This window comes from Aspergillus alliaceus, assembly GCF_009176365.1.
Source record: "Aspergillus alliaceus strain CBS 536.65 unplaced genomic scaffold BDW43scaffold_107, whole genome shotgun sequence".
In the NCBI taxonomy this organism is placed as follows: Eukaryota; Fungi; Ascomycota; class Eurotiomycetes; order Eurotiales; family Aspergillaceae; genus Aspergillus; species Aspergillus alliaceus.
The window spans coordinates 3,017-23,515 of NW_022474790.1; the positions used below are offsets into that span (position 1 = coordinate 3,017).

The 20,499-nt window shown below is 42.6% G+C and overlaps 5 protein-coding genes across 5 annotated transcripts; 1 reads left to right on the top strand and 4 right to left on the bottom strand.

Moving 5' to 3' along the window:
- Window positions 1-1,535: 1,535 nt before the first annotated feature.
- BDW43DRAFT_295174 (uncharacterized protein) lies at window positions 1,536-2,134 on the bottom strand. The gene has a single exon (XM_032044039.1). It carries the CDS (start codon window positions 2,056-2,058, stop codon window positions 1,867-1,869), a length of 192 nt encoding a protein of 63 aa, XP_031893820.1. The 5' UTR covers window positions 2,059-2,134; the 3' UTR covers window positions 1,536-1,866.
- Window positions 2,135-7,636: 5,502 nt separating this feature from the next.
- BDW43DRAFT_318019 (MBL fold metallo-hydrolase) lies at window positions 7,637-9,080 on the bottom strand (the record flags this gene model as incomplete). Its single annotated transcript, XM_032048628.1, has 4 exons — window positions 7,637-7,662; window positions 7,783-8,248; window positions 8,299-8,582; window positions 8,975-9,080. 4 exons carry the CDS (start codon window positions 9,078-9,080, stop codon window positions 7,637-7,639), a joined length of 882 nt encoding a protein of 293 aa, XP_031893821.1.
- Window positions 9,016-11,455, bottom strand: BDW43DRAFT_295178 (uncharacterized protein). The gene is made up of 2 exons (XM_032044040.1): window positions 11,303-11,455; window positions 9,016-11,253 (listed from the first exon to the last, which is right to left on the bottom strand). The coding sequence occupies exons 1-2, from the start codon at window positions 11,305-11,307 to the stop codon at window positions 9,549-9,551; spliced, it is 1,710 nt and encodes a 569-aa protein (XP_031893822.1). The 5' UTR covers window positions 11,308-11,455; the 3' UTR covers window positions 9,016-9,548.
- A 279-nt stretch (window positions 11,456-11,734) lies between these two features.
- On the top strand, window positions 11,735-13,153 carry BDW43DRAFT_295179 (uncharacterized protein). The gene has a single exon (XM_032044041.1). The coding sequence runs from the start codon at window positions 12,200-12,202 to the stop codon at window positions 13,127-13,129; it is 930 nt and encodes a 309-aa protein (XP_031893823.1). The 5' UTR covers window positions 11,735-12,199; the 3' UTR covers window positions 13,130-13,153.
- Window positions 13,154-13,805: 652 nt separating this feature from the next.
- BDW43DRAFT_295180 (MBL fold metallo-hydrolase) lies at window positions 13,806-14,884 on the bottom strand. The gene has a single exon (XM_032044042.1). It carries the CDS (start codon window positions 14,713-14,715, stop codon window positions 13,861-13,863), a length of 855 nt encoding a protein of 284 aa, XP_031893824.1. The 5' UTR covers window positions 14,716-14,884; the 3' UTR covers window positions 13,806-13,860.
- Between the last annotated feature and the right edge of the window lie 5,615 nt (window positions 14,885-20,499).

The following is a 20,499-nucleotide window of genomic DNA, read 5'->3' on the forward strand; positions in this document are numbered from 1 at the left end:
GCAGGTCAAGCAGGTCAAGCAGGTCAGGCAGGTCCAGTAATCCTTGTAGCTACTGGAGCTATTGGGGCCGGTTTTGACTTCTCAGATATCAGTCTAATCATTCATCTGCAGGGCGCCTGGTCATTTACAGATTTCATGCAGGAATCAGGTAGAGCAGCCAGGGGCCCACATAACCGAGGGTCATCCTGGTGCCTGGTCAAACCATCTGACCTGATTGCCAGATCTAGTGATTCCTATAAACGGGGGCTGTTCCGGGCCTACCTGGCTGAAAAGATCTGCCGCCGGCGGTCTATCTATCGGGTATTTAATAATAAGGCTCTGGAGACCTGCCAGGCAGACTGGGCTCTCTGTGATCTCTGTCAGGCACGAGCAGATCAATATCAAAAGACTATTCAGCAAACCCAGCAATACTACCAGACCAGTATAGAGCAGACAACAACTCTAGTAGATGGACTGCAGACCTGGTGGGAAGATCAGTGTCTCTACTGCTTCTGGCAAGTCTATAGTAAGTGATTCTACTCCTGAGGATTAATCCTACTATGATCCTTATATAAAGACTAGAATTTAAATACTGATATATCTAGATCAATCCGTGAAATATGGTCAGCCAGGGGAAATCCTGGAGACCCGACAATTTTTGCATGGCTCTAGGACCTGCCAGATATTTCAGGAGATGATATTCAGTTTTGATTATGACTGGCGGCCCCAATTTCAACCGCAGGCCAATACTTGCTGCTTTACCTGCTTCCTACCAACCAAGGTCTGCCGAGGGGCTCTAGACAGTCAGTTAACCTGCCAGAGTCCTCCAATTCTTTCTGGCTGGCTGAGCCTGATGGTCTATTATCGAAAGCTATTGGCAAAGCTCTTTCCGCAATACTCTTATATCTGGGAGCCTCTGGAGGCCCATTCAAGCCAGATAATCCGAAAGGCGCTAGGATATCAATGGGGCCCAATAGACATGGAGGTTCTCTATGCAGTGGCGATTTTCCTTGATTTTTTGATCTGGTATAAAGATCAATAGATATTGTATTTACTAGACTATTTACTTGATTATATACTAGCCTTCTCACTCAATCTTTCACTCAATCATTCACAAAATCATCCACTTAATCATTCACTAATTATTCGCTAATTATTTACTAAATCATTCATAAAATCATCCACTTAATCATTCACTAATCTTTCACTAAATCATCCAGTTTATCTTTCACCAATTATTCACTAGTCATTTACTTAATTATTCACTAATCATTCACTACATCATTCACTTAATTATGCACTAATTATTCAGTAAATCATTCACTAATTATTCACTATATCATTCACTAATCATTCACTAAATCATTCACTCAATTATGTAATAATTATTCAGTAAATCATTCACTAATCATTCACTAAATCATTCACTAGACTATTCACTAGTCTATTCACAATGACCAACACGGCCATGACTGCCCTGGCCTGACCATGACCGACCTGACTGACCTGACCGACATGGCCAACACCACCATGACCAGCATAGCCAACACCACCATGACTGACCTGACCTGACCATGACCAACCTGACCAGCGCAACCGTGACTGATCTGACCGGACCAACATGACCAGGACTGACCGGACCAAACTGGCCAACTGGATTATAACTGACTGGACCATACCCGAGCGCACCGATTGGATCATGGTGATAGGAACTGGGTGCAGGCCTCCGGAGGTGATATGATTGATCAGGCAGCTCGCAGGTGATCTCATTAGATGCCTGAGGCATGATCTCATTAGGGTAAACAGACTGTATCATAGCTGGATTGGGTATAGACTACCCGTTCAGGAAGGCTTGGCAGACCCCAACAAAACAAGACCCTAATGAAATCAGACCCGGACCAGTCCGACCACATATGATACAGCAGGCGGAATCGGACCGGGATAGGAAATTAGAGAAAAAAATAAGAAAAATTCAGATCCTAAAATCATACCGATTGACCCAGGAATGAAGGACTTTGGGGGAGGGTATGTAAAAACCCTGTACCCTCCCCCCCCCCGGTGGGGCCCACCGCGGGCCATCCGCCACTCAGCGGCCGCCCTGGGGCCCGACCCACCCGTACCCTGGGGGAGAGTACGGTCGAACCTAGAAGTAGGTTGAATATCAGCAACTAAATCACATGAATACATGGTCCTTAGTCTCTAAGGATTCTATCAAGCAAACTGAGGTTCAGGTTCTACCATTAAAATGGGTCTTCAAGTATAAATTTGATAATCAAGGATTTCTATCAAAATTCAAAGCCAGGATCTGTGTACGAGGTGATCTTCAACCTATCAGCAGCCTAGAAACCAGGGCAACTACTCTGGCTGCAAGAACACTAAGAACTATTCTAGCATTAACTGCAGCTTTTGACCTAGAGTCAGTTCAATTAGATGCAGTAAATGCCTTTCTTAATAGTTCTATTGATGAGACTATTTATGTTTCTTTACCGCCTGGCTATGGCCCTAAGTCTAAAGTGCTAAAGCTGCATAAAGCACTCTATGACTTGAGACGATCACCATTTCTATGGCAAAAGGAAATAGGTCAAACCCTAAAACGCTTTGGGCTAAAACCTATACCTGAAGACCCTTGTCTATTTGCAAATGACTACATTATCTTAATGATATATGTTGATGATATCATTATATTATATCATAAGAATAGGTATGCAGAAATGATTCAACTGAAAAACTCACTTTTATCAGCATACCAGATGAAGGATCTAGGTCAGATGACCCAGTTCCTTAATATCAAGATATTCAGAGACAGACCCAACAGGAAGCTCTGGATCTCACAAGCAGATTATATTGAAAAGATTGCTCATCGATTTCACCTGACCAATCAGAAAGCACCAAAGACACCATTGCCATCAGAGAATCTATATAAAACTAATGAATCAGAGGAAGATTATCAAGCCTCAAAATCATTTATTCATCAGTATCAGCAAAAGGTTGGATCAGCTCTATATGCAGCTATCATTTCACGACCAGATACAGCTCAGGGTTGCAGACTACTATCAGAATTCCTGCAGAATCCTACACCTAAGCATATGGATGCTATCAATCAATTGATTGCATATCTATACAGCCACAGGCACCTAGCAATTGAATATTCAGGCCAATCAGACAGAGGTCTTAAGAAGCCTGTTTTTTCAAATGGCCAGTGATGCAGCATTTGCAGATAATATAGGCAGAAAAAGCTCTGAAGGTTATATCTGCAGCTTATTTAGCGGACCAGTTGATTGGTCAGCAAAGAAACAGAAAACGGTCACATTATCTACTACTGAAGCTGAATTCCTAGCCTTAACCAGTGCAAGCAGGCAATTTCTATGGTGGAAACAACTATTTAAGGCACTTGAATTTGATCCAGAAGAAAAGCTTACCATTCAGTGCGATAATCAACAAACTGTTGATTTGCTGACTAAGGAAAATTCTATTTATAGAACCAAGCTTAAACATGTTGATATCCACCGGCATTGGCTCAGGCAAGAGATTGAAAAAGGATCTATTCAAATTTCATGGATTCCAACCAATCAGATGATTGCAGATGGACTTACCAAGCGCCTTACTTATCAGAAGCATCAAGTCTTTCTAAATCATTTAAACATGAAAGACATTTCTGAGAAATTCAAGAATGACTAATTTTTCTGCTTATTTCACTAATCCTTGCACAGTTTTAATATCTAGAGTATCCCTAGATATTTAAAACTGGGGGGGTGTGTTGAACTGGAGGTCACATGATCCAACATCATGTGATGATATATGATGCAATCTCGATCATTCTATATATAATCTATACATTTCTATACATTTCTATCTCATTCTTGAGATGCTATTTTTATCATATGTTGCAGACCTAAGGTCTACACCTATTCAACATAAATAGACCTATATCTCCATCTATTCTACAGATTGATTTATATTGATTCAGATTGATCAGATTGAAGCAGTTTAGTCAATCTCATTCTATTATTCTATAGTCATGCCTATCTAGTCAATTCATTCTATGGGTTTTACCCGATATCTATCTATCTATTATCTATCTTATCTCTTGATCAATTCCCCTGATCACATGCCTAAGGATATCTAGGCTATCAATACCCTAGATTTCCAACAAGTCCTATCTACTATAATAGTATAATAGTCAGCTGTCTATTAGATAATAAATATATATTTATCTCTAGAGCTAAATTTCTACTATTAAGCTAGTAAAGAACTGTAATATTAGTCTCTTAGATATATATATATTTACTTTAGAGAACTTAAAATCTATTTATAAGTTAGCTAAAGATATTATTTATATAGAATAGATAATTACTACTATTAACTAATTATTTAGGTATTCTATATAATTTACTAAGTTACTAGAAGAGTCCTGATTTTCTTTTGTTCTACACTTCTTACTTGGTATACTATCTACCAAGGAAATTAAGCTCAGTAATTTACTGGCAGAAGAATAATATATAGCAAGTATTATTTTAGCTCTGATCACTAAGTTAATTAGATTTAGACTTAGGGATTTAAGATTATATATCTCTAAACTGTATATAATAAATAATACTGGGTAGGCTGATCAGAGAACATGACTTTGGAAGAAATTAGAGAGAATAAAGTTATAACAAGGCTCTAAGAAGAGTCTTAGAAAAGAGATTAGAATAAGAAAGTTAATTAAACACTTAAATACTGGAATTGTATTTATCAAAGAGAGGATACTCTGCGCCGGCAATTTTATTAGGATTATGGGAAATACCCTAATGGAATACTGACTCATCCATACAGTCTACAGGATTTGTATGGGAAAACAGGTATTACATAAGCGGCATACAACGTACATAGACTGTGCGGGAAACTGTACCAGCCTACGTCTGCGGTGTCCCGTAGTCTACCCGCGATGGCCCGTAGAGTGCGGGGGCCACTATTATATAGACCCCCCTGTACTACTATGTATTATATAGGATCAATTGAATGTACTAGATATATACTCTCTATTCAAGAGATGTGGCTTCCTGAAGCTTGTTAAAAATGTCTACTGGAGGGTGTTCCTCATCATGAGCAAGCCAGTCAAGAGACATTTCATCCAGTGTCTCAATAACCTGCCCTTTTTGGACTGGACTCATTCCGTGGGGTGATGTGTCGCCAAGCCATTGAGAAAAGGCATATTCCAGTACCAAAACACAGGTATAATAATTAACAGCCTCAAGCTTTTATAGGAAATCCAATATATCTTATAGTTAGGCTACCTGCTAGCGAGGCTGGTTGTCCAGCACTTCTATTTAAACCAATATAGCTAATCACCAGACCAGGAGATTAGTCTGGGGAATGGCCTGGACATCAGTGATTACCTGAATCAGGAATTCTTTAATAGTATGTTGAAGTGCAGTCTGGATATGTCCAGTCTCTACATAGTTATGGATAGTATTGATACTGTCCTTAAGCGGCCATGGTAACCGAAGCCCCATAGTCTCCAGAGCTCCATCAGAACCATAACCATGCCAGTAAAAGGTCAGAAAGGCCAGGAATGATATCTATACAGAGACTGCCTGTTTGCACTTCTCGAGATCCCGGGGCAGCGCCCACGAGTCAAATTCAGGGGTCCGTTAAGAGAGACGGGAGGTGGTCTAGTTTAAGGAATTTTAGATCACTGTAGGTCACTGTTCAACCAGCGTATTGGCAGTGGTGAATAAAGGGATCACTATATCTGCAATCCGTGCACAGTGGATTTGCGCGCTGCGGTCATTGGCGGTATAGAATTGTTACCAGCCTGCAGAGATTGCATCACGCTGGCCTTGGATAAAACTGGTAGCATTATACCACTGCTGGTAGGTGGAAGCCATTTAGGATCGGGTCTAGGTGGTAGAGTGAGTGCTTTCAGTATATTTCTTATATTATGATATTGTGCTTTCCCCACTCTTTCAGGACTAGGCTAGACAAATTAGGCTAGTGTCAAAGGGCAGCAGATAAGCCTGAACAAAATCTCACAGGAGTTAATAGAAGCCTTAATAAATTAGTGCTACTCCAAATTAGGAAATATAACGCTGTGCTAAATCTAAAAAGGAAATGCAACGCTCCTGGCAAATATCAGAAAACTTATCAATTTCGACAGTGAGGTATAGTTTCAGTATGTATTAAAACATTATATTTTCTTCTTGAATATATGTAGGATTGGTCCGCAAATCGTTTAACGCTGGCAAACGCTTTATAATTTACGTTTTCCCCCTTACTTGTAAGATGCAGTGTTGTCATGGAGTTAAGCTGAGCGGCTAGTCCAGTGGCTCCCAGTGAGCTCTGGAATACTCGGTCAAGACGTCGTACAAAGCTCTGATCAAGCTCTGGGCTATTATTAATAAAGTTCTGCGCTTTACTAATACTTCGGCGAAGACCCCGTATTGTAGATGGCGGTGATGAGCTTGACGGTGGTGGTGATGGTGTTGTAATTATCTCAAGTTCTGGAGCAGTTACATTAGCCTCACATGACGGCTTTATTATCTTTTCTGAATTCAAAGGATATATACCTCGCTTCTCAAAGGAATGCCGGATTGTACACTGTTTGAAAGTCATTGTACGAATAGAATGAATCTGTTTTAAGAAATCACTCTTATTATCTATCTCAGCACTTTTTTAAGCAAGTTTATTGTTTCTCTTGCGATAAAAGTGCTTATAGGCCTGAAAAGGCTGCCTATCAAGAGGTTGTGCAAGATGTGTTGTATAAGGAGGGAAACAATAAGGTATAATATAGTGTTGTCCACAAAACTGTAGAAATTCATAGGTAAGATGGGACTCGTGGCCATCAAACAGTAGTAATAGAACCTCTTTTTTAGAGATACGGCATTGTGTTTGACGGTGGAAGCGTTGAATCCAGTCAAGACTAATCTTATCTGAAGTATGGCCTTTAGGAGATAGAGCTATTCGATATTTATCAGGAATATCAGCATTGTACCACCTCTCCAGATGATATACGCCTTTAAATATAAAGTATGGAGGAAGAACAAAACCGTCTGCTGCAATACACTCTATTGCAGAGATCAGTTCACCCATTTCTTTAGATGGATTCCCTCTTGCAGCTTGTACTGGCATAGTAGTCATAACTTTTTGAGACTTTCCCTGTCCCAGTTGGAAGCCAGTTTCATCAAAGTTATATATATTTTTGGGAGGAATCTGCTTGACAAAGGGCTCTAAGCTGTTGTACCAGTGTTGAAGAATATCTATATCCTCTTCATCAAGACACTTTCTATCCTTTGGCTTCTGCTGAATAAGCTTGAATTCGTCTGGGAGGCGTTTAATAAAGCAATAAACCCAGTTCTTGTTAACTGTATGAGGTTGCCTGTTGATCATATTCCGCTACAGTATTTGGTTGGCACTCTGCTCAATCTGTCCAGCTGTAGGTGGCCTATATAGATTATCAAGTTAACGAATCTAACAAATCAGTGTCTTCTCTTGTGAATTATCAAGGGTTTTGGTTGAGATAGGACGTGAAGAAAGATTTGCTCGGCCATAAATACATGCTCGAAGTTGTTGATAAGGAACGTTGAATTAACGCGCCAATGCAGAGATATTGGGCTTTTTTTGGCCTTGGGCAACTGTACAGGCCTCTGAGATACATTTCTCAATATCAGAATAAGAATCAGGCATAGTGGTTGTATACAGGAGCTTGAATTACTTCAAATTTATCGTTTGGGTGAGGCAGACCAACACGCCGAAGGGCGGGTGGGTCTGCTGACCTAAGAGACGGCTGCCTGAACTTCCTCCTGAAATATATAGGAGACCTACAAACAGACACTGCCTCTCCTGGTTTCGGCCAACACACCTTATCCATAACGCTCTCACTCTCAAAACCTTCGGCCAGCTCCTCCCCGAACTGTGTGAAATGGCCCCACGACTCATAATGCATAGGGACCAGGACGTCTGTTTTTATTAACCTAGCAGCCGATTTGCCATCCATGGTAATCTGCAGCAGGGGACCATTAGGGCCCTCAAGATTCGCAGGGGCATATGCGTTGCCTAGGTTGAGAACGGCAGCGCAAATATGATACTCTTCAGCCATCTTCTTCAATTCGTCGATGTACACAGTGTCGTCTAAGAACCAGATTGCGTTTGGAAGACCGTCCCGACCAGTTCCGAATCCTTCTCCTGTGACAATGAAGCCAGTGTATTCACCACCAGGCAAATGCTGTGTTGAAGTGCCAATGATCTGGGGCTTCTGTCCGGCGATGACAGTGTCTATCTTTCCCCAAAGCTTTAAGCCATGAACCGCGGGCCAGGAGACAGGTTCTTGGCCCCATCAACAGTGGTGAAGACGCGGCGGTCATTTAGAAGGCGCCGGCCCAGCTCATCCAGGTTGTCGGGGTGATCTTCGTGGCTCAGAAGTACAGCATCAATAACAGGGAGTTGCTCTAGACGGAGAGCAAGATCGTCTTCCACAGTAAGGGCAACCTTGTCGGTGATTGGCCACGTAGATCCAGCGGGTGAGAAGAAAGGATCAGTGAGCATGTTAAAACCGTTAAGTTCGAGAATGGCGGTGGCAGTGCCAATATGGGTGATGTTCAATGTAGGAGAGATTTTGAACTTGACTTTTCTTGTAAGATCAAACCGTGAGATCTATCCTTAGTATGCTGTGATCTATTTCATTCTACTTGATGGTTTATATAGGTTTAGAAAGGTAGTGAGAGCCAGGGAATTAATCATCCTGACGTATTAGTCTGCTGGATATATATCTGATGATTATGATCCGGTACCTAGTAACTGATTTTCTGTGGTTCACTTTCTTAATGGGGAAACGTATCCCGCCAAGACATTTTCTACTTCTGCCTTGCTACCTACTGTAAGTGGGGGACGACAACATAGCCTTGAAAAAGGGGTTTCGACTGCTCTTCTAGATTCTGGAGAATTGGCGAAGAACGACCGCAGCTAACTCAGCGTGGCGAATACTAATTTTCTTAGTAGATTGTCGCATCTGGAATACCATATTCTTTCGGTACGCTCCAAAACCCAACCTCTACTTGTTGATATTTTAAGCGGCTTTCCTCATACCATTGGAGTGTGGACGGCGAGCCGTCGACTGTTTCCATTTTTAACATAATAAGACAAGAATTAATGCCTCGCGGGTAAAGTTCAAGGCACTGACATATATAAGCAAAGCGCTGTATGATGGCCTAACTCCTAGCATCATTATAGGAACCCTGGTACAAGGAAATTCGCAAGGAGAAACTGTGCGCAGATGTTGAATGTCCTATCAAATCGGATGAATGCAAGGGAGAATGTAGACACAGAGAGACACAGGTAGAGACAAGAGAGATATTTTGATGAAAGGCTACGCAAGGAGGAGTTGAGAAATATAGTGATGCATTCCGAGCGAAGCCCTCACTGAGGGAGAGAAGAAGAGAGAAAGAAATAGAGAGGGAGAGAACTATATATATGGTCCTGTCACCCGTGGTGGCCTCAGGCATCCAACATACTTAGAGCTCTCAATGACGATAACAAAGAATAGGTGCTGCCACCGTGGTTGCCTGATCCCTGAAGCTAACTAACAACATTAATCATGAACAACATCCATCATTTCTCACCGCAGAAGTTCGACAGAAGCATGAAACCTTCACTGGGACGTCAGCGCATGCCAAAGCAATATCCAGTGCAGGTTGAATGAAAGCAGCTTCTTGGCTCTTTCCAAGGCGAGTGAAGCATTCGAATAAGCCATGCAACCCCCAAACATTATTGAGCTTTGCCTTACGCCGAGGATAGTCCAGAGAGAAACCAAGGTCCTGCTTGAACAGCGTTTCTGCTTCTTCAACAAGTCCCTGCTCAAGGAGCAGGCCACCGAGCGCATGGCGGACTGGTTGCATCCAGGCCGGTGGGTCAGTATATGCGAGGGCATCCTCACGCACAATGGCTTCCCGAAGGAAATGGAACGCCGTCTCGATATTTCCCTTCCGATATTCTAGTTCACCGGCAAGCATAGCAGAGCCAACTGCGAGAACATCTTCCTCCTTGCATGGAATGCTATTAAGTCGCGAGCTAGGGACGGCCTTGCGCGCTGTTTCGAACTCCTTTTGAGCGACTTCGGCTTCTGCAATCCTCCCAAGTGCACTGAACGCAAGCCCGCGGGTGTAATGGACGGTGGCTGTAGTTACACAGTATGTATCATGATCGGTGGGAAGCTTGAGCTCAAGGATCTCTTCCCAGCGACCAAAGCGCACTAGCACGTGCGCCTTACTTCCTAGGAAGCTCTCGACGAAGTCTGCCATTGGAGGGCTTTTGACGGATAGCAGATTGGCATCAATGATCTGCTCGAGCTTTTCTGCAGCGGACATCGCGTCTGTGAATCGGCCGGACATCATAGCGGAATACAATTTTGCACAAACGTAATGCACCCGGTAAGCCGCGTACATAGTCATACCCGTCTCTCGGGCAAAGTAGACGTCGTCGGCAAGTATCGCTTCATGATTGGAGTCGATACCACGACGATAGTCGCCAACGGCGGCATCAATATGCGTGGGCATGTGTAACATATGTGAAGCGTGCGGAACCATGCCACGTAGTCGATCCGCAGCCGGTAGAGCCAATTCTGGAAATGGCGACATCTCCATCATGTGTATGTGCAAGTGGCAGATTGCCGGATGACTGCGACCAGGATCCTGCTTCAGTTGCAGCTCAATCACTTCGCGAGCCTCGACTGTGTGATCCCCGGTCGGTTTACCGGTGTTCAGGTCCCATAGCCCGCGCGGAGTGATACACATCAGTGCTTCCGCGAATAGCGCAGCCACGTCCACATCATCGCTGAATTTATGATACACAGAGCGCATCGCGTCCGCATATGCGTGGTCGAAAGGGCCCAGATCCTCGGGAATGTCATCAATTGGTGGGAAACGACTGCCGATTGCCCCGATCAACGCTTGTTCGACTGGTGTGACCTGGCTCGCTAACTTGGACGCTCGGGCAAGGATATCATTGACCTTCTTGATAGAAGCCTGACGATCTTCTGGGTCAAAATATCTCCACGCCTTGTTGTAGTTGGGCCCAGTCGCATACGCAATTCCCCATAGCGCCATAGCGCAATTGGCGTCACTTTTGGCAGCTCGTTCAAAGCACCGAACCGCTTCGCCATGGTTGAAAGAATGAGCCCATATTAATCCGCGACTGAACCACAATTGAGCTTCCGCCGACGAAGTGGTCACTGATCGACGATACGAACCAAGGTCGTAATAGGCCCCTTCTTCAGCTTTTGTGGAAGGACTGGATTCGTCTCTAATTGAGTGTTAGAGAACAGTATTACAAATCTCATGAAGAGACTCACCGCATATTGTGTCGAAGTTAGCGGATTTAGTCGTAACTCTAAGGTCTTGGGATTAATGCAGTTATTCAGAAGATGGTGTGCATTTATTTATACCCAGCCTTGGAAGGACATTGGTCAATGATTTATCAGCCACATATGATAGGTACATCGACTGCAAAGAGGGGAGAAGCCGGGATACACGTGACTGCGCCACTTCGATCGGAGGACAGGCGGGATACCGATCAGTATCCATGGTTTCAATCGCCGATTAGTTGAGCTTTCCGACGTTGCACAACCTTCAGGGACCCACCTGATAGGTTTCAGTAGCGCTTCCTAACCTCCACCCTGTCCCAGAATGGTTAGATTACCCGCCAAGACACGACTAAACGCGGAACGTCCATGGATGATGCTTTGCTGCTTTGTTTTTGATTGACCCAATATCAATTACAAAACTTTACATCGGAACGAAAATCATATTTGTGTTTTACGGAAACGCCGGTAAAAGGAAGACGATTGCTAATTTTTTCTGTCGTCAGCTGGGCTCCCTTTTCTCTTCCAAATTCGGGAGTGATAAGAGCACAGGGGCTCACCGCAACATTGGAATCCAGAATCAGCCTTTCACCAGGATAATTTCCGGCCGAGGATGCTTATCCATTGATTGATATGTATCTTCCGCAAGAGATAATTGACCTTGTATGACCTGTACCAGTCCAGCTCTGCGCACCTACCTAAACAATCGTTTGGCAGATTATATTTTACGTCGAGATCGACACTTCGCAATATTCTTCAAGGACATCGACTGCTCGCGAATTTCGGATAACGAACCAGAAGAACCGGAAGAACTTGGCTCAACTCCGATTAGTCAACAAAAGCTTCTGTCATAGTGCCTCAACCCGTCTCTTTCGACACATTATAGCCATGGCCCATTCATCGTACGACACCACCCAGTTACCATCTTTAGGAAGGCTAGTGAACCTGTCCAAAAGCCCATATGCCCCATATGTGCGTCAAGTCGACATTGGATACGATTCCTTCCCATGTTCGATACGGGAGGTTAGCTTATACACGGAAGACCTTGCCGCCTTGCTGTCTTCATGCTTGCTTCAATTTTACAATCTCAAAGCCCTTGACTTCCGTGGTCCGCCATTAGCGCTCTTGCCTCATGATAAGATGAAAGCATCGATCGACACGATACTCATGTCGTTATGCTATGTGCCTTTGCCCAACTTGACAGAACTTGAAGTTCATTTACCAATGACGAACGATTTTGCCCCATTATTTGCCAAGAATACCAGCAGATTGCGGATACCGATTGAGCAGACGCTCAGCCGCCTTCAGTATCTTGGATTGCACGTCTATGCGCAGACAAACCAACAATCCTGTGCGGCTCACTTGTTAAGGATCGTCGAGCTTTCGACAAACCTGACTTCCCTGTCACTCAGTAGCACCAACTATTTGAGCATTGATCGTCTTGAACTCAGCTCAATGGTCCTCCTACGGCTTTTGTCCCTGCACAAAGTGAAAGTTTCATCTCGAAAGCTCGTCAATATCATTGAGAAATGTAAGGAGTCGATGCAGTATATCGAGCTAAGACAAGTGAAGATCGAGTCTGGTACATGGCGTGAGATTCTATCTGCAATTGATAGTTTGCCCTATCTATACGACTTTGATATATCTGTTGGGGAAACTTCCATAAGAAGCGAGAGGTTTCATTCAGCTCCGAGTCTGTCCTTTACTGCAGAGACTGTACAAGACGCCCGGCCGTTTGGGATAGATCATTTTGCGTTACACAATCTCAAAACAAGACTTAAAATCAAGCGAGCCGTGGCTCGTCATGTCAACCGCTGAATTAGGCCCTTGCTTGCATGGCATTTAACGATTGAACGTGGAGAATGAACGGATAACTTGTTCTTGGTAGATTTTTGGCTCTATCTACATGGCTTTGATACGTCTATTGGCGGGTTCTCAAAGGCTAGAAGGTTTCATTCGGCTCCAAAACCGTGGCTATCACTTCTTAACTCTGTCTAATACATAGTTCTTCTTCCTCATTAACACTTGGCAGCCATGGAACCTTTGCTACTGGTAAGAGCTGAAGCGCATTTTCCGTGTTTCGCTTTCAAGCACTGTAGCCAATTCTTACATAGAGGACTGAAATCGTAGAGGCTGGGGCTACTCTATTGGCTGTGGCATTGATTATATCTTGCCTCCAGCCGCAAACTCAGCGTTCCAGGCTATTGTTCGAATGGGAGTTGATGTACAATGGTGGCGATGGCCTCTGACACTTCCAGTACTGTCTACTATCCAGTAGATCCGGCCGTGGCTCATGATCAAGAAGTCCTAAGATCCCCAAACTTCCAAATACTCTTTTAATCCTGTTCCTACCGAGTGGACTATTCTTCATTCCATAACGTGTTTCTTTTGTCAAAATACAGATTTGGATAAGCTAGTGTAAAATATTGGCTTTTGAATTCTTTAAGTTAATCTGAATCAACTAGGGCATCCGTGGGAAGATGTAGAACAAATCAAAACATAAAGCACGCAGATGAGGCCGTAGGGTCACAATTCTCAGAGATTCAGAGTTAAAAAACAACTTTGGGAACTCCAGGAGCTGTCCAGCACACTTTGTCCGAAAATCCCTCTTGGGCGAAAACCTCCTCCAACTCCGTCCGGCCCTCCTTGAAATGTTCCCATGATTCAAAGTGAATTGGGACTATGACATCGGCACCGATATCACGAGCAAGCTCAACGGCTTGTTTACCGTCCATTGTGATCTGAATTGGACCAGTTGGGAAGTCAAAGGTGGCATTGCCCAGGTTGAAAATGGCTGCACTAATATGCCATTTCTTTCCAATCTCTCGAAGCTCATCGATATACACGGTATCGCCAGAGAAATAGATTGCGTTAGGCTTGCCAGATGCATCAAGGCCGAACGAATCGGTCTCTAGGACGAAGCCGGTAACTTCTCCAATTGGGAAGTGTTTGCAAGGGGTACCAGTAATTCGGTACGTTTTTCCTCCAATGCAGGACGTCACAGTTTCCCAAGGTCGAAGGCCAACGACTCCCGGGCGTGGACGCAAGTTGGTGGCACCGTCGACGGTGGTGAACACTTTCCGACCATCCAGCAGCTTACGGCCTTCGGGGTCCAAATTGTCAAGGTGATCCTCATGACTCAAAAGCACAGCATCGATAGGCGGCAGCTCATTCAGCTGAAGTGCTGGTCCTTGCTTGTTGATAAGGTGTGGTGGTGGTGGAATGCTTTCAAACCCGAACTTTTTCAGGTCCACTTGTTCCCAGACTGCGGTGGAATCATATTCTGTCCCTTCGATAGCTCCGAAGAAGGGATCCGTCAGGAAGTTGACTCCATTAATGTTGAGGATGGCAGTTGCAGTGGTGACGTGTGTGACTGTAAGGGTAGGATTGGATGTTGCTGCCATGGCTGCGGTAGGAATGAAAGTCAAAAAGAGAATTTTTGACACAGTATATCTGATCAATAGAATGGAATGTTAAGACAATCTGTTAAGGAAAAATTGAGGTTTAAATACATCACCATTCTGAAAATATTTAGAAATTCTGTTTTCATTCTACTGATGATGTAAGTTCGGGTCATCCCACGTGGGCGTGGACATGAGTTGTTATTTCGCCACAACATTCAGGAAAGCAACTATATAATATCTCCCGGATATTTATCAGCCCAATGATTTCTTGGATTGTCCGCTAACCCTAAACGGCTAGATTTTCCGCCAAGCCTTTTGTGCGTCTCGGGTGTGGCAATTCATGGATTTATGGAGCGGGATGCCGAACACTATTCCGCGAAGTGTGCATTTTGCGCATTCAATCAGAATGTTTGCTGTATAATCGTGGTTTTTATACCTGCTATGTGCCGATTTCATAAGCTTCGCCTGGATGTGTCATATTCTGCAATCACGAAAAGTGTGACGGCGCAGTCAATACAGGCTGCTGAGTTCATAGTGAATATCAGCAAGTAGTGCATGATTCTTGTTTGTTCTGTTTGTATTCGAGATAGACAATATCTCAGAGCTTCGCTCGTGGGATATTCTCTTCTTCAAGCGATTCTCTCGTATTAGAGCTACCCAATATGATCAATCTATCTACATTGGCCTGAGCCGTTACAGGTAACGTGCTCCAGACTATATATCCAACTGTGCCCCGGTCATTAGTCAAGACACCTTATCTTTCAAGATTACCCCAAGCCACGTGTTTGAATATAGATGTATTTTGATATGTTGTTACAGAAAGACTTGTCATACTATTAACATCCACTATACATAGAGACAGAAAACATATAATTTTCGGCCAAGGAAGATGTCTCAAGTTGCGTACAATCTTTCGACCTCTGTTAATATAATAGAAGGAAGCCTTATCTCTTCTGGACTTGTTATATAAGTACCTAGAGATGCGCTGGATCCCAGGCCACTCAAGAATAGTAGAGAATAAACTTATAGACTAACTTACCAAGCAAGATATAATAATTAATAGCTTCTATATTCTTCTCTCTTTATTATATCTTAGGCAGAGGGCAAAACAGTAACTCTAAGTAGGCTGACCATTGGGATGGGATGAGACGGGAGTGGGAATTTCCCATCCCATCCTATCCCATTCTTGGTATCCCACTTCCCATCCCAATTTCCCTCTTGGCATCCCGTTTCCCATCCCATCCCAAACGTAGGGCTAGAACGGGAATCCCAATCCTAATTTTAAAATGGGATGGGATTCCTATCCGGATTAACCTTAAAAACGAGATTCCCATATTTGTCTTGGCATTATTCACATTTCCCATCCCAAAATCCCAAAATCCCATCCCGAAATCCCTGGGATTATCCCGTCCCAACGGTCAGCCTAACTCTAAGTAGACTTCTTAGCAGTATATAATGGGAATTGTTATTTGGATGAGACGCTATACTATAATAGGAAGGTAAATCCAGTCATGTGATCATAAAACCGCACTAGTAAATCTCTTTCAAATCCATATATACAATATCTCCTTAAAAAAAGGTGCTTCCTAAAGGATTATAAAAAGTGCTTAAAATGGATGATTTTCTTGATGATTATGAGATTATTTTCTCTGACCAATCAGAGCCTGAGGATTAAAATAAAAATAATAAGAATATTATTCTAGCGCTATCTTTATCTCAGTTATTTAGCTCTGTTGTGATCTCAGGGGAAAGATGGGCAGAATGAGGCTGTATCAGCTACACGTACGTAGCCTACTGAGGACCGGATGCCATTCTGATAGATCTCAATTCTATGGATGACTATATCAACTATCTTTTCTCCTTCTTCTCTTAATCAACTACTAATGGGTGAAGCCTTCAGGGGCAGAAGAGTTGGTGATCCGGCCAAGCCGCTAAAGCGATCACATGTCTCCTATAGATTCATATCACTCCCCTTCGTTCAATATCCTGAAATGAATGAAATGAAGCTATACTAGCTTTCTAAATAGGAAATAAAGCAAAAATATAGAACTGGTGTGTAGGGGTGTTAAATGCCTTTATCTTATCAGTCTGAGGATCTTGATGTTGTATCATAGAACCTTATTTTAACTCCAGTTGCAGTATTCTGATCAATTGCTTTAAGCTATCAGCCTTAGTTGCCTTGGTCAGTCCATCTGCAACCATTTCAGATGTAGGTATGTAGAATGGCTTGATATCGCTATACTCAATGAAATCATGAATAGCATAATATCGTATGCGAATATGCTTACTGTGTAGGTGATTGACTGGGTTGGATGCTAACGCTAAAGCACCTTGATTGTCGATTCCTAATCAGGTTAGTAGATTGCTTTTATTACCAATCCCTATATTAGTTGGCTCTTTAGGACACTTCCGGATAGCTGCTAAGAAATGTCTGATCCAGATAGCCTGCTTTAATGCCTCTACAGCTGCGATATATTCCGCCTCGGTAGTAGACATAGCGGTGATAGGTTACTTCCTGCTACACCAACTAATTAGTCTGCCTGCTATCATGAATATATAAGCACTCGTTGAGTGATAGTCCGTGGCATTCCTATATAATAAATCTGAATAGCCTACTAGTGTCTTATCACTTCCCTTTGTGCTGTATATAATACTATAAGTAATAATTCCTTTTATATAGCGCAGGAGTTATTTTAAAGCTCTGAGATAAATATCTTAGGGATCTGCAAGATACTGGCTTAATCAGTTAACAGCAAACTGTATATCTGGTCTAGTATCACCAGCAAGATATATAAGTTATCTAATAATCTTCCTGAACTTGCTGTACAGATCACGGGTGAGCTTCCTAGATGATCTATTGTTCAGATTAATACTAGGGCTAAGTAGAATAGCTTAAAATATTAATTTAGTTATTCTAAATTTCTCTAAAATAGATCATGTATAGAACTCTTGGTCAAGCTGGATAGAATCCTTATTCTAGGTAATCTATATTCCCAGTATCTTTTATATAAGTCCTAGGTCTTTTATAGGATAAAAATACTTTAACTGATTCTTTATAGACTTAATGTCTCTAGTATCTTTACTAAAGATCAAGATATCATCCATATAGAGTGCTATAATAATACTACAGTTATTAATAAAGACTTCAGGATCTGCAGTGCTTTACTAGAAACCAATAGATATAATAAATCTCTTGACCTTCTGATTCCAGAGATAGGCGGATTGTCGGAGACCGTACAATAACTGTAGAATCTTATATATATTATTTAGATCATAGGAATTAGGACTGACTCCTTCTGGGATCTCTATATAGATCTGCTTATCAATTCTTGACCCAATATAGGCATTTATTGCATCAAGTAAATGTGCTTTTAGGCTATAGTTGACTGCTAAAGCAAATAGGATTCGGAGACTTTCTAATCAGATAACTAGGGTAAATATATCTTTATAGTCTAATCCCTCCTGTTGAAAGAAGCCTCGTGCCACTAGTCGAGCTTTAAATTAATCAATTTATCTATTAGCTGAGTATTTGATATCAAAGACCCATTTAGTTGATACCACAGCTTGATCTTTAGGTCTTTTGACATATCTCCAGGTCCCAAATCAAATCAGATTATTCAGCTCAAGCTTGATAGCTTCTTTCCATTTAGCTCCATAGGCAGGATCATTGACTGCTTCTTTATAAGTCTTCGGAATGGGGATCGTACGCCTATTGAACTCCTCATTAGTAGCCTTAAAAGCATCCTGATCACTGAGATAAAGCTCTAGTGCTACAGCTAAGTTAGCCACTTCATTGATTCGCTGCTGTTCTGCAGCTATAAGCCGTGGAGAAGGATCCTTATCTGCCTCCCTCTCTTCTCTACGGCGCTGGGCTCGTGGCTTTCGCCCATAGATAGCCTCTGTCTGTTTCGACTCAATGACTGCCTGAGTAGGCTTCCGAATTCGGCTTGGTCGTGGTGTATCAGAGGGCTCAATTGATATCAGGAGTGGTGGTGATGGTGATGGTGCAACTGGCCTTATTGGGCTTAGTTGAACAGACTGGTCAGATTGGCTTATCGGTGATTCAATCTCTGGATTCTGATTGGTCGAATCAGAATTCTGACCGCCTTCTGATCTAATTCTGCTGCTTTCAACTTCAGCTTCATTATCAACACCATGCTCACCAACAGCGTACTCGTCAACACCATGCTTATCAGCAGCACCTGAGATGCTTGTGTTGATCACACTGTCATTTTCATTACTTGCATCATTTCCTGCACTCTCTATAGGCGCCTCAATGATGCCTCCCCCAGTTCCTATACTAGGAACTCCTAAATCCCTTTAGAATACAGGTTTGTCCCTGATATCTTGAACTCCTGGTTCCTTGCTGATGAAACCTCGCTTATTTTCCAGGAATATAGGATTTATCACCCGGTAGATCTTCTGGTCTTTCTTTGCTATAACCAGATAATGGTTTCTGCTTAACTTATATCCTATAAATACTCCCTCAATAGCTCATGGCTCCATCTTATCATTGGTCTTCCTATGGAACCATACTCTAGAGAACGGAATCTGAAGCTTTGATATCTCTGGAGGATGCCCTATCCACATCTCAAAGGGTGTTTTCTTGGTGCCTCACACCCGGACTGTTCTATTTCTAAGGTAGATGGCCATTCAAATCATGTACGGCCAATACTTCTTAGGAATATTTATATCTATCAGGATTGCTCGTGTCATCTCTAGGAGATATCTATTTAACATCTCAGCCATGCCGTTCTACTAAGGCGTGTTACACTCTGTGAATTCAATTATAATATCTTTCTTTAAGGTCTATGGCTTCAATGCCTTGAATTCCTTTATATTATCAGTCTGAATAACAAGCAGTTTAATATCTTTCTCATGTTTTGCCTGAGCTAACCATTTCTCTAAGATAGCTCTCACTGTGACAGCTTCCCGATCCTTTATCAGATAGATCCATAAGAACCGTGTACAGTCATCAGTCAGGAAGAGATAGTATCTCCACTTCTTATAAGTCTTTGCCTTACTATATGGACCCCAAAAATCCATATAGACTCACTTCAAGGGCCTTAATATCCTAGGGACTGTCTGATGGTTCTGTTTCTTCACACTCTTTGCCTGTATATATATCTTACAGGTCTTCAATTCCTCAATTACTTCTTTCTCTGGGTTAAGCCCCATTCTCTTTACCATGTGCTTAAACCTGGCCTTTCCCGGGTGGCCTAACCATTGATGAAGCAGTTCCCAATCTATCTGCTTCACAAGCCTTGTGGAGTCTCCTTTTCCTGGCTTCTCAAGCCTCATGGCCAATGCATTCTTACTTCCTACCTAACCTAGGTAGCTTATATAACTGATATTATATCCTCTTACTAGGATATCTTCTCTTCTCTTGAAGAATCGGTATTTCTTTCTTATGTACTCATTCCAAATACCCGTATCCTGCAGTGCTTGGGTCGATAGGAGAGTCTGTCTCATCCTAGACATATATAATGCATTCAAAATCTTTGCCACTTTCTCACTGCTCAATGAGATTCTCATCATACCTCTACCGGCAATTTCTATGGACTTCCCAGCTGTTCCTAAGCTGCCTCCATATCTCTGATCTAATAACTCAAATAGATCAATCTTGCCACTGCAGGTACTTGTCGCTCCGCTGTCAATAATGAGATCATTGCTCCCCTTTACTCGGTAGGCTCTCTCATTACTTTCCTCAAGCAAATACTCAAATCGATCACTGATTCATTCTTTCAATTGAACTCGGTATGCACTTTCAAATGCTCTATATGC

Bases quoted from the DNA above. Each gene is read 5' to 3' on its own strand.
- BDW43DRAFT_295174 (XM_032044039.1), bottom strand. From the start codon at position 2,058: ATGGCCCGCGGTGGGCCCCACCGGGGGGGGGGAGGGTACAGGGTTTTT.
- BDW43DRAFT_295179 (XM_032044041.1), top strand. From the start codon at position 12,200: ATGGCCCATTCATCGTACGACACCACCCAGTTACCATCTTTAGGAAGG.
- BDW43DRAFT_295180 (XM_032044042.1), bottom strand. From the start codon at position 14,715: ATGGCAGCAACATCCAATCCTACCCTTACAGTCACACACGTCACCACT.